General features: G+C 39.3%; 1 protein-coding gene across 1 annotated transcript; it reads left to right on the top strand.

The window, feature by feature from the left end:
- Window positions 1–12,333: 12,333 nt before the first annotated feature.
- On the top strand, window positions 12,334–12,699 carry LOC307187818 (large ribosomal subunit protein eL31-like; the record flags this gene model as incomplete). The annotated part of the gene is made up of 1 exon (XM_079924351.1): window positions 12,334–12,699. One exon carries the CDS (start codon window positions 12,334–12,336, stop codon window positions 12,697–12,699), a length of 366 nt encoding a protein of 121 aa, XP_079780477.1.
- Between the last annotated feature and the right edge of the window lie 1,591 nt (window positions 12,700–14,290).

The raw sequence follows: 14,290 nt of genomic DNA, 5'->3' as shown, positions 1-14,290 counted from the left end.
ATTCTCAAAGGAGCTTCAGCCTATATGGAGTTCTCAGTCTCACTTGTACCTCAGTCCTGCATCTGGTCTGCTCATTCAACCCTGCATATACACGCAAACACGGAACACAGTCCCTTTTACATTGATTCCACAAAACAACCTAAATGCAAGGTAGTTACATGTAGCAGAATTCTGTAGAAAGTTGGAGGGTAATAGTGGAAGGGGCTGTGTTACAGGTGAACATTAAATAACCCTGTTCTTTAAAGACATCAGCATTCCTACTGTGGCTTCTTCCTACCTGTGGCCCTTTCTCAGATTCCCAACCTCCCATCATGTTCGCACCCACCTCCACCAGGTCCTCTTCTTTCTCTTCGCCTCATTCCCAAACCCCCATTTCTTCACTCTGGGTCAAGGCCATGTCTAAATCTCCCTCATTTTTTCATTCTGAGCAGTTCAGTCTTCTCTGTTTTGCCCTAATTTTTCAGATGTTTGGGACTTATATTGCCAGACTCAAAATTTCAAATAAAAAAGTAAGTATAAAAAACTTCTTACCCTAAAAAAGGATTCTACTTCCACATTTTGAAGTAAAATTTTCTCTTTTTCATATAACTACATATGCTATATAACTGTATATTACTATAAAGTAGTTTCAGAAAAGACTTGGCCATGGTCGTAAAATTAATAAAAGGTGTTACGGCGACTAGAAGACAAAACTCTTGAAGAGAATTTATCCTTCCATTAAATTATAGCCATAAACTATATGGGTTAAATAAGATTTTATAAACATGTATGAGAATCTCACAACCACTTACAATGTGGTCTCCAATTGGAAAAGTTCATGAGCACTAGAAAATGGCATGGCAGACGCAGACATCTGGGGGGGGGAATCATATAAAAATGAAAACTGTACAGATTTTAAAAGTGATTGAAAATAGCTTCATATATATATATATACATACATACACATATATAGAGAGAGGGAGAGAGAGAGAGACCGACCATACTTATGCTATTTCCCATGGGTACATTAATTAAGAATTCAAGATATATGTATATGTATAACTGATGCACTTTGCCATATGCCTGAAACTAACACAACATTGTAAATCAACTATACTCCAATAAAAATTAAAAAAAAAAAAGAATTCAGTTACACTGTGAGGATCCAATGTTACACCAAGGAAATGGAACTTTAAAGAAGAAAATAATTTTTTTTCTTGAAGTTGAGTTAAAGAAGCAAGTAGACAACAATAATTATTTTCACAAAATTATGTGATGGCACCTACCACACCTTTCAATGATGCCGGAAGATAGATTCATCTATGCTTTCACTGAGTTAAAACCTTTACTGACTCAGCACTGTATGTAAAATACCATGGCCACATGGCAGATCCTACAGGGCTTCTAAAAATGAAGTGTTTGTCAGGACCATTTCAATTGCAAGTGACAATAACCCAGCTCACATGACCCAAAGCAGAAAGAAAATGGATTGGTTCACATAACAGGAAGCTCAGGGTCGGTTCTGGCTGGAAACACAACACAATTCCCAGGGAATGTGGTGTTTTCCCCGCACCCCATCCTCCCTTTTTTCTGCCTCTTCCTTTTCCAGCTCTACTTCCTTCTTTGTTTTAGTCTTCTCCTCTCCTACTGCTTCAGGCTCCCCAGTTGATGAGGGAAGATAGTTACCCACGATCTCAGACTATGTGTCATAGTTTAGCAATCCCATCCTAGCTAAAAATACTGCCTACTTCTCAAACCGGTATATCAACTCCAGGCAATGATTCTTATTGGCTCTGTTTATAATAATTACTTACCCCTGAACCAATCACTGTGTTCAGAGGAGTGAGATATTAGGATCGGCCATGCCTGGGTCACGTAATCACTCCTGTAGCAAGGATGTGGCACAGCACTGTAGTAGATAGGATGTTCTTAATGATTCAGGATGGAGGAAGGGTAGTTCTGCAAAGAAAGGGATACAACCAAGCATATAAATACATCTGCCCACTGTGGATTGATAAGTAACAAGTCTTGTCCTCAAGGAGTTTGTCCCATATAAATCTTAGTATTTATATATGGGAAAATATCCCCACATGTGCCCCCAATTTTTAATTCCAATATTAATCAGTTATCTCAATTATAAAATTTAAATATTCCCCCAGTCCTTATTGTTATATAAATCTGGTTTTGTTAGTTTTAAACTACATGTGAAAATTACTTGATCATTGGCGTAATATTTTTGTGGTGGTCAAAGGCAATGTTGGTTTAAAACTTTTTCTTTATATGATAAATGACAAATTTGTCTTTAGACACTGTGAAAACTATGTCAATCTAACAAGTCATTTCCTCAGTTAATCTTAGTTTTGTGGCTATGATGGCTTGAAAATTGTTTCTTGTCCTCACCACACATTGGTTGCTACTATATTTAGAGACAATTTGTTTTAGCCTTGACAGAAAAACTTACCATTATTTTCATAGGCATTTTATTGGCTAGAAAGCATAATTTGTGTTATTTTCTACTCATGCTATCTTGGTATATAGAAAGAAATAAAAAACCTGATGTTTGTATCATATTTTTACTAAATGTGTCTCATGCAATAGAGTGAAATACAAGCTTTTGCTGGGTTAAGTCACTGAGATTTCTGAATTAATTTGATACTGAAATATATCCTAGCCAATCTGATAAATGCAGATGTGGTAAGTTGCAAGTTATCATACTTTATAAACAAAAAGATTCTCACTGTAATTACACAAATACTATATATTTTCCCTTATTACAATATGTATAATTTATGTTCTAGGCAAACACACACGTATGTTTATGTGATTTCCTAAGAGTGACAGCTAATTCTACTTTTTTCCCAAGAGAAAGGGGGAAAAAATCATAATTTGGTGAGTGTCAGAGAGCCTTCAAGCCCGTAAAAAGCCAGGGAGGATCTTCAATGACAACTTTCTGTACATATCTATGATTTTTTTCTTACTCTATTTCAGCCACTTAAGTTTCACAAACAGCTCCTAAAAAGGGAGACTTCTGAGGAGAAGTTATGTTACTATACAAGAAATTGGGGTTTTCACCACAAGTTATTTCACTTTCACTGTGGCAAAGAAAATGCAGGTTGAACTCACCACAGGACCCGGGGACATGGCAGTTGTTGAAGGTTTTATGGGTTCCCATCACCTCCTGAGAACAAAAGAGAATCATAAGAAGACTGAATTTGACTATATCTGCCACTGAGAAGCAGTGATGTCAGAAACTAAAATATCACTGGTCTGATCATCTTTCTCTTCAATTAAATAACATTGCCTTCATGCTTTAACTCCTTGGTTTTCAAATGTTTCCTGGCAGTGGAACCCTTTCTTCCAATGGCACGTTAGCAGAAATCACATGTATGAGACGGATAAAAGCAGGACCCAGACGCTCCGAGGATCACCATCATCCAGCACAACCGAAAAAGCTAAGGCTTTAAAGACGCACGCCTGCTAGGGCCATCGCGGCGCGTACACATAAGTAAAAGACTCAGGTGTTTCTATCTAGCAGATTTGCCTTTGTCTTTCTACAGCAGCTTCAGGATATTCACCTGCAGTTGGTCTTGCCCCTCACTCCGATAAACCTCCCTGAGCATCTGTCTTTCCAATTCTCCTGCCTCCTCCTTTCACGACGCTCTAAGAAACCTGCACACTCTTTTTCTCTTTCTGCCTCAATTGTGCTGCTTTTTAAAAAACACCTACCCTCTCTTACTTCAAGACTTTAGCCCATATCAATTTCATTCAAAAATCTCCCACCTGGGCTTCCCTGGTGGCGCAGCGGTTGAGAGTCCGCCTGCCGATGCAGGGGACACGGGTTCGTGCCCCGGTCCGGGAAGATCCCACATGCCGCGGAGCGGCTGGGCCCATGAGCCATGGCCGCTGAGCCTGCGCGTCCAGAGCCTGTGCTCCGCAACGGGAGAGGCCACGGCATTGGGAGGCCAGTGTACCGCAAAAAAAAAAAAAAAAAAATTCCCACTAAATTTTTGTTCCCCCAGGAGGTCTGTGCTATTACTGCTTCCCTATTCAACCCCCTCCTCAATCAATCCATATTAGGCAAATGGGGAAGCTTAAAAATAACATTTTTGATTTCTATTTTATGTTATATATATATAACAAATATATGTATATATAGCCACATATATACAGTCTATCTTTTTATGCAAACATTAAAAAAAGTTTCTATCTGTACCTGGCCATTGCATGTGTTGATGTACATGTGCACTGCACAAATGCAAGAGCACCATTTGCAGGGCTGATGCACAATTATGCGGCCACCTGCCTCAGGCCTGCTCTGTGCTGAGGAAAATCTCACTAGGACATTCTCTCAAATGCTGGTCTGAGGATCGCCTCCATGGGGTCCTCGTGTGAAAAGTGTGATCAGAATCCCAAGCCAGGCCTACTGAATCAGAATTTCTGGAAAGGAGACCTGGGATGTGCCTTTTTAACAATTTCCTTTGGGAGTTTTAGTTACTTACTGTTAAGTAGCAATCCTCCCCCTACCCCCCAAACATAGTGGATTAAAGCAATGACTTATTACTTCTCGTGATTCTATGTGCATTGACCAGCAGTTTCTCCTGGGCTCACTCATGCAACATCACTCTAGCCTGGAAGGTCCAAAATGGCCTCACTCACATATTTGTCAGTTGGCGCTGGCTGTCAGTGGGGTGCCTCAGTTCTCTTTTCCTGTGGCTCCTCAAACTAGGGGTGGCTTCTTTACATGGCATTCTCAAGGCAGTGTTCCAAGAGGGCACAAGTGGAAGCTGCAAGCTCTCCTGAGGCCTAGGCTTTCCTGGCACATCATTTCTGCCACTTCTATTAGTCAAAGCAAGTTACAAGGCCAGACCAGGTTCAAAGCATGGGAAATTGATTTCATTTTTTGATAGAAGAGTTGCAAAGCATTTATAGCTATACTCCCCAACACACCATAGTGTATTGCTAAGTATATATGAGGTACTTAGTACTTTCAGCCTTCATCATCATGTCTGCAGAGATTGAAACTTCTAGAATATGTTATTTGTGGGCTTTGCTTTTAAATGAAAGTTTCTGCCTGCATTTGCTAGAAAAATGTTGATTTGCTTTCAGGTCCTGAAACTAGGATTGTCAAAAAAAAGTGTTGGTATCTACACTCACGTTTTCAACCTACTCAAAATCAACTATGGAATTATTTTTTAAAAATCATTAATATTGCATACTTTTCACAGTTATTTTATTCAGACTTTTCTGATCAAAAATTTTCCAAATTAAAAACCAAAAGGTCAGAATTGGCTAACGTAAATTTAGTTTCCTCTTCTACCAAAGCTAGTCTTTCAGTGATTTTGATAACAAGTGGTCTTAATTTAAAATAGTAAAATTGTAGGACAGAATAGAGAAGGATTAAAGACAACCTGAGAAATTAGGTACAGAGTGTAAAACTAAATAATCATTCCAGGAGGAAGGACTGAGATATCAGCTTTGCCTATAGTTGCAAAGCCTGTTGTGAGTCAGTGACAAAGGGAGGGTAGCCATCAAATCCACACCCCCATCTCTGCTCAAAAATGTGCTACTTTATTTGAAAACTACATGCAGTATTGAGAAAACGGATCTAACATGTATTCTTGGAAAGTGGCCTCTGAGGGTGCTTAAGTAGCAGTAATTCTAAAGAAAAATACCAAACTCTGAGTGCAATGGTGGAACAAACCATGAAAATATCTTATAGTCAACTAATGGAAAACATGCTATTACAAGTCCTTGAATTTGCTGCTGCCTCAAGTTAAAGTGTTTTATATATTGTACTGTATTTAACATTTGCTTTGGAAATCTTTTTCTTTTGGTTTAGGCTGAAGGAAAAGTTTGCCAAGTTTTATGTCTTCCTGAATCAGCAAGTAAATTTCCCATTACTCTCCCAGTTGGGTGAGTCATCAGTCCAGTTTAGGGATGTCACAGTCCTGGCTGTCTGGGCGGGATGAGAAACAACATTACAGTCAATCAGTCTAGACAGCCACTTGGCCATTTATGGTATCATTTCCCCTTTATTACTGAGAGCCTAGAGAGCAAAGAGACGCTCCTGGGAATATATGTAGGGTTACCAGATTTAGCAAATAAAAATACAGGATGCCCGGTTAAATTTGGAATTCAGATAAACAATGAATACTTTTTCTAGTATATGTATATTCCATGCAATATTCGTAACCCACTTTCACTTGAAAAAAAAAACATTTCTTATCTGAAATTCACGTTTAACTAGTCATCCTATATTTTATCTGGCAACCCTACAAACATGGATCTTACTTCATATCATCCACATTTTATTATCTGCAGAATGTCAGAGATATGAAAGTCTGTTTCCTGAGTTTTTGAGAAGAAAAGTTGAACCATTTTTCTTTCATCTTTTATTAATCATGTAATTACTGTCTAACATTATAGAAAGCAAAAAATTATCAAAGACAAGAATTCCTTCGAGCATTGATTCTCAGACTTTAATGTACATTTAGGTCACGTGGGGATCTTGCCAAAATTCAGATTCTAGTTCAGCAGCCTGAGGTGGGCCTGATGTTCTGCATTTCTAACAAGCTCCCAGATGATAGCAATGCTGCTGGTCCCTGGGCCCACAGTGGCAAAGTTTTCAGTGTTTCTCAAACATTGCTGCACATTAGAATCAGCTGAGGAGATTTTAAAACTCTTGATGCCCAAACTGTATCCCATCCAAGTTAAATCCGAATTGTGGCTGGTGGGAGCCACGTGTCAGTATTTTTTAAAGCTCCTCAGTTGCTTCCAGTGTGCAGCCAGTGTTGAGAACCACTGTCTTTGATGCATCCACTTTGATGTTGGTTAATGTTTATTATCAACTACCTGGGAGGCAAAGCTTTTTTTTGTTTTAAATTGACATGGTGCTTTATTACACATTAACTGTAATCTTGAGAGACTGATGTGTGGAAGGATTGTCACCACAGTCTTTTCAATGTGTCCACTTTCAATTACGCTTTCTAAGTAACTGAGGAGAGCAGTTTTATTATTTTAACTATTAGATCACCAACTATTTTCCAAATTTGGAAATTTTATATCTGTAACACACATTTTCCCATGAGTCCAAAATAATTTATTTCTCTTAATGTTTCTAATGGAAACCAAACAGTCACCACCTCAGAGTCAGTCTGGCTTGGAAAAAACTGGAATTTATAGTCCATTACTCTTTGTGAGGCTTGGCTAGAGTCAGGAAATGTGACTTAGGGAAGAAAATCAAATCTTTAAGTTCTTGTTGTTTTTCACACAAAGATGTCAACAAAAATAAAAGCATGCCTTCAAAGCTACTACTAAGAATATAGCATGGATATAACACATGTTTACACAAAACAGGTGCTGACATAAAGTTAGCTGTGGCAAATGTCTATAAAAAGCCTTGCTTCTTAACCAAACACCCTCCTCTTTTTTCTTCTAATTATGTCATTTTAGTGTCATCAATTTTTATGCCATCTTCCTTAAATCACGATCTTTTCTGCAGTATTGTTTAGCTCCAAGAATGCTTTTTGGGTTTCTTGTACCTTACACTGAATTTTTTACTGAAAGATTTTTTTTTTTCTTTTTAAAACTTTATCCTGGTGGGTGTTTTTGTTTTTGTTGTTGTTGTTGGGTTTTTTTGGTTCACTTGATTCATCATGCATTCTTTTCTCTTGTTCATGCCTAGCTTACACCCTCCATCACTTCTCTGCTCCATTCCTTCCCTTGGGCCCAAACATTCTAGAATCTGTGAACAGACCTTTAATTGACCTGCATCCCTCACCAGCTCCAGCAGTCATCACCATGCCCTGGGAAACAACCTTAAGAAGCCCACACATGCCCATGACCCTGGGTGGGCCCATTTGCCAAGATGAAAAGTTGGCTCAGAAGAAGTACAACAAGACAGTTATCGAGTGGGTGGCAAATTGCCGTGCAAACATTTAACTGTGGGTTCTTGGTGTGCCCTTTCAGAGAACTTTTGCCTGGGGAGGGAAAGGTGGAAAGTGGCTCTAGGCAGCAGAAGTCTCCCATGAAGAGGAGGAAATTAACCTGATCTGTCCTGCATACAAAGTAGCTACCTAAAAATGTATTTGTTCTAAATTATGGTAATTTACTCTTCCTGCCATGAAAGGCTTATATACATTTTCTTACGGAGCCCACAGTATAGCATTGCACTGTACAATATAATAATAACTAAGCTAACATTTATTAAGCACTCACTATGTGTTTTTATATGCATTAGACCTTTTAAGCTTTGTAACCACCCCAACAAATACTATCACTACTCCAATTTTAAAGATAAAGAAACTGAAGCTTAGAGAACAATGATTTGTCCATGGTCACACAGATAATTGGTAGTAAAGCCAGGATATGAAGCCAAACAAATCAAATTAGAGGTGAAACCCTGCATATACCTTAGCTACCACGTATTTAAATATATCCAGGGACTCCACTATGTGATACTGCCTCTTATGTGATACTTGCAGGGAATAATAGAATCCTAAAGGACCTTAATTTTAAGTATTAATGGTAGTAAATGCATTCACTGTAGTAGTTTTCTCCAAACTAAACCAATGGTTAAAGAGATTATTTGAAGTGTTAGCTAAGTGAATCACAGTAAGAATTTTACTCTCTTTTCAATTTTCTTTCAGTCTTTCTGATTGTAACAAAAGTTAAGTCTCAGATTGGTGCTAATTTGTATTAATCTTCCTTTATTAACAAAGAAGGCAGGCCTTGGACTAGGGGAGACAACAGTATCTACTGAGAATTTAGTAACATTGCTTTGTATTCATTTCTAATGTTGCCTTCTACTTATGGCAAGTGATTCTGTTTTCTTTCCTTTTGTTTTCCATTTATGGTAGGGATATATATCCTCTTAAAATAAAATTTAAATACTGTTATAAAAAAGTATGTAGGGGGCTTCCCTGGTGGCGCAGTGGTTGGGAGTCCGCCTGCCGATGCAGGGGACACGGGTTGGTGCCCCAGTCCGGGAGGATCCCACATGCCGTGGAGCGGCTGGGCCCGTGAGCCATGGCCACTGGGCCTGCACGTCCGGAGCCTGTGCTCCACGGCAGGAGAGGCCACAGCAGTGAGAGGCCCGCGTACCGCAAAAAAAAAAAAAAAAAAAGTATGTAGTAGAGTTGATATGCAGATATGTCAAAAATCATGGCATTAGTACTGTGATGGCTAAAGTCTAGAATACTTTAAACAAAACAACAAGAAAAAAAACCAAAAAGACTCTGCAGTCTTATTTCCATTAGCTGCATGAAAATGTCTGAATTAAGGAAGAAATGAAAAGTCTAACCCTAAAGAAAACAATGTTAACTGCTTTTGAATTCCCCTAGGCTCTAGATTCTAGAGTTCCAGACTACGGAAAAATTAATTATTCCTCATTCCATGCTATGAGGGTGTATTATATTGTAGAAAGAGCTCTTGATTCACTTTCAGAGGCTCCCGGTTTGATCCAACCTCTGCCACTCACCTTATGCAGGTCCTAATACCTTCCTTGAATTCAGTTTCTCCATCAAGAAATAAAAGATCAAATTAAGTTGTTTCTTCTAGCTCTTTTATTCTAGCTTTCTTCAATGTATCTGAAATGGTCTGCACATTTATTTGCCTTTCTTCCAAAGTGCTTATCTAGGTGAAGCTTTGTGTAGCCTGTACAACTCACATGTTTTTTGAGAGAATATAAGCCATGTTAATGCTTTATTTTGTAAAGCTTCTGTTTTTGTTACGAAAGGTTATCTAACTTAAAGGCTCATTTGGGGGTGGGGGGGAGGGCACTATTACAGGTCAGCTGCCTGTTACAACTTGATATCATTCTGGAAGAAATCGAGGCTTCCACTTCCTTTGCACCATTTAAAGAAACTATTCTGAATTCCAAGAATGCCCGTGGCATTTACCAGACACTGCGCTTTCTCCTGTATGTGTCTATTTTTACACTGGGCACAAAGTACAATTAATTACCACTGGTCACTGGAATAGAATGTAATTATGGCCTGAAAGGGTGACCAAACTGCCTTCTCTAGTTGATGACTAACTTCAGACATTCTTCCAGAGCTGCTTATCTGTGTGATCAGCTTCACGCTGACGGCCCAGCTTAAGCTAGTGCCCTTAACTCTCCCAGGTCTGGTTCCCTGACAAAAAGTAAAATCAAATCACACACTCAAAACACAAAAAGCAGCAAACGCAAGGCCAGTCCTTGTTAGCTGTGTAAGATCACTTAAACCCCTAGGTGCGTAATTCAGATTTTAATAAACACCTTTTCAGAGGTTCTAGCATATTTGGAAGAGAGGAGACACAATTTGCCCTGCAATCAGGATTAGTTAGAAAGACAGATATAGCACGTTCATTTCACTACAGTTTAGCATATGGCATCAACCACATAACTCTCACATTCTATTCTTCTTTGTGTTTGCTGACATTTTAAGCACTTTATGCATGAGATGGCTTTCATGAGACATAACAAAAAGTGGGGAAGGAACAATATGAGTATAGCTGCATTGAGATCCTGGGAATGCAGAGATAAATACCTGCAAAATAATGCTAATCTACAAGAAGGGCAAAATGATAAGTTTTTATTAACAATAATCTTTATAGATCCTTACACTGGAGACTGTATTACCGGAAGACAATGAAGTATTTGTTAAATGTCCAATACAACAAACCTCATAAGAGAAGTCTGATATAAAAAAATCTAGCTCCTTGACCTGGATATGGCACAGAGTAACAGTGTTTCCGTAATCTGGTTATGGACAGTCCTCTAGAGCAATAAACCTGAGCAAACTCTCAGTTGTCATTGTTGTTCAGTTTGGGGTAATCATCTACAAAGCGCCTGTTTGTCAGGATTGGTGGAATAGTTAGGGAGGAGAAGAAGAGAGCCGACTGTAGCAGAATCTGAATAATGTAAACCTTTATTGGCTGAATGCTATCACTGGTATTGTCAGGATTCACCTGGGATTGATCTCTGACATGACCGTTGACACTTCATGACAGCAACAATTTGACAGGACTACTGCAAATCACCAAATTACCTTGGTGATTCTCTCCCTGCTAGATGCAACAGCAGCTTTGGTTGTCATGGTTGGCTCCTAGCAAACCAGAGAGACCCAGGGGTTGGGGTCTACCAATATACCTCTCCCCCGTAAAGGTGGCAAATTGACAGCAAGGAAGCTAATCCTAAGGGAAGGAGGGGAATTAGTAAAAAGCTAGCAAGATTGGTGGTAAACTAGGACAGGTTTTCAGTTTCCAGGATAAAGGGTCAAATATCATAGGCTAAATTTGGATATTGCAAATTCAGTCTCATGAAGCTCAGGTATGCAAAGTCCAAATCAAAGTCATAGTTTAGGGGAATGGAAAGCAGCTTTCAAAGTACAGAGCATAAATGATGGTCAAATAGGACACAGAGTCCAAATATTCTAGAAATGTCATCTGGAAACAAGGCAAAGCAGAGTGTGAAAAGAGGCCAGCCCCTGGAAAGTAGTTTTGAGCAACCAGAACAAGTAGAATATGGCTCTGCAGCCAATAGGAAAACAGTGAAACTATCCCCCAAATATCATGCTTGGTGTCAAAGGCCTGAGAGTCTGGAAAATTCAAGTATGGGAGACACTTGAACAAAATTCATCCAAGTAAGTAAAACATACTACAGGAGTTCTCAGGGAGATTACCTGATGTTATACTTGGAATGGCCCATGTTGGACACAGGAGTGGGCTGAGACTGGCACCCAGGCTGTAGGAAATGCAGCAGACAGAGATACAGCGTCTAAAGGAAAATGAAAATCCAGGCAGGTAGTGCAAATGAGGTGTCATCAGAAGAGATCTGGCAAATAGACAAAACCTAGTCATCAAGCAAAAGTCTGGAATCAGGAATACTGGAGCAGAAGGTTTGAAATAGCACCCAGGTAGTAGATCACAGAGAGGTGCACTGAGTGGCTGTTGGAGTAGAATGCAGTTGCTTTTAATAGGGTACCCAAGTTCTCATCCCTTAGCAGGTGGAGAGGGCGCCTCTCAGTGCCCTACATTTATTCAGACCCAATTTAACTTTCTTCATGAAATAGCCTGGTGTGACAAAACTGAAAACATGAAAACTGTGAGTATTGGTAGGTTATGACATGTGTAATAATCATACTTGAATGTAGGATACTTTTCTAAGTATGGATTAGAATGGCAAGTAAATGAAAGAAAAAGTTGTGAACATCTGAAAATGGGGCCCTGTATATTTAAATCATGCTGCACCTATGCAATGAACTATGATGCTGGCATTAACAACAATAATCACAAAGAGTTTTCAATAACTTAAAAATGTTTTCCCTCTCCCACAATACCTCACTCTCTTCCTTTCCAACCTGGGCCCGGAGAATGGCTCAGGCAAAGAAGAATGGTTCTGCCATCAAGGGGGTAGAGACCAGAAGATACATCCTTGACATTCACCAGCTCATCCACGAAGTGGGTTTCAAGAAGTGGGGCCCTCAGGCACTCAGAGAGATCTGGAAATTTGCCATGAAGAAGATGGGAACTCCAGATGTGCACTTTCACACCAGGCTCAACAAAGCTGTCTGGGCCAAAGGAATAGGAATATCCCATACTGTTTCCATGTGTGGTTGTCCAGAAAGTGTAACGACGATGAAGATTCACCAAACAAGCAAGCTCTATATGTTGGTTATCTACGTACCTATCACTACTGTCAAAGATCTACAGCCAATGTGGATGAGGGCTAACAGCTGATTATAAAATAAAGTTGTAAAACCACAAAAAAGAAAGCTTTTAACCATTATTCAAAAAGACACGTGCACCCCAATGTTCATTGCAGCACTATTTACAATAGCCAGGACATGGAAACAACCTAAATGGCCATCAACAGATGAATGGATAAAGAAGATGTGGTACATATATACAATGGAATATTACTCAGCCATAAAAAGGAACAAAACTGGGTCAGTTGTGGAGATGTGGATGGACCTAGAGACTGCCATACAGAGTGAAGTAAGTCAGAAAAAGAAAAACAAATATCGTATATTAACGCATACATGTGGAATCTAGAAAAATGGTACAGATGAGCCTGTTTGCAAGGAAGAAATAGAGACACAGACATAGGGAACAAACATATGGACACCAAGGGGGTAAAGGTGGGTGGGATGAATTGGGAGATTGGGATTGACATATATACACTACTATGCATAAAATAGATAACTGATGAGAACTTGCTGTATAGCACAGGGAACTCTACTTAATGCTCTGTGGTGACCTAAATGGGAAGGAAATCCAAAAAAGAGGGGATATATGTATACACATAGCTGATTCACTTTGCTGTACAGCAGAAACTAACACAACATAAGCAACTATACCCCAGTTAAAAAAAATAGACATAAAAAAAAAAGGAAACGAAAGCTTTTGCTGTGTTAGGTGGATACAGGAGATACTTTATAGAATTGCAGATTTTATGTTATAAATTGTATTCAGCTGCTAAAGTACTAAAGAACTGAAATACTAGTGCTCAGGCAAGAGAGAATTTTGTATTCCTCTCACAGAAAATAAGTCCAGAGCTGGCAAGGCAGTTCCAGTCATCGGGCACCCTGTCTCTTTCTATTTATCATCTTCAGAGTTGGCTAAAATAGCTGTCAATGCTTTGGCTCTGGTGTCCACGTTCCAGGCAAGAAGTAGAAGTGAAGAAGAGCAAAAAAGCTGCATGCTAACGATATGTCCTCTTTTAAGAGGTCTTCCTAGAAGTGTAACAGATGTGCATAACAACAGTGGCTTAAACATGATCAGAGTTTTTTTCCTTACGGAGCTACACAGCCTAAGGTCATTACGGCAACCCTGATCCAAAACACCCTCAAAAATTCAGTCTCCTTTTTTTCTTGTTGGATATCTCCTAGCAACTTCCATTCCAAGATCACCTCAAGGATCAAAATAGCTGCTCAAGCTCCAGCCACCATGTGATATTGTGATTCATAATAAGAAATATATATATTTGGTCTTCTTCCTGGTTTCTGGCACAGAGCTCCTAAACCTTTGGAATTTCCTAAGTGATCAGAGAGATAAAGGTATCTTTGGTTATTCATAACAAGCACCTTTCAACTACATCAGAGTTTATATTAACGAGGTGACTTTGGAAAACCCATAACGATGGGAGCTGGTTGCCAGGGTAACCAACCCTGACTAGGTGCTGGGAGAGTGGCCTTTCCAGAGAAGGCATGGAAGCTCTTCGCCCCTTCCCACATACCTGTCCTGTGCATCTCTTCCACCTGGCTGTTCCTGCAGTGTTTCCTTTTATAATAAACTGATAATTTAGTAGTATACTGTTTGTCTGAGTTCT

Source organism: Stenella coeruleoalba, assembly GCF_951394435.1.
Source record: "Stenella coeruleoalba genome assembly, chromosome: 6".
Lineage (NCBI taxonomy): Eukaryota > Metazoa > Chordata > Mammalia > Artiodactyla > Delphinidae > Stenella > Stenella coeruleoalba.
The sequence above is the reverse complement of the archived record's forward strand: the minus strand, read 5'-3'. Positions and strand labels throughout refer to the sequence as shown.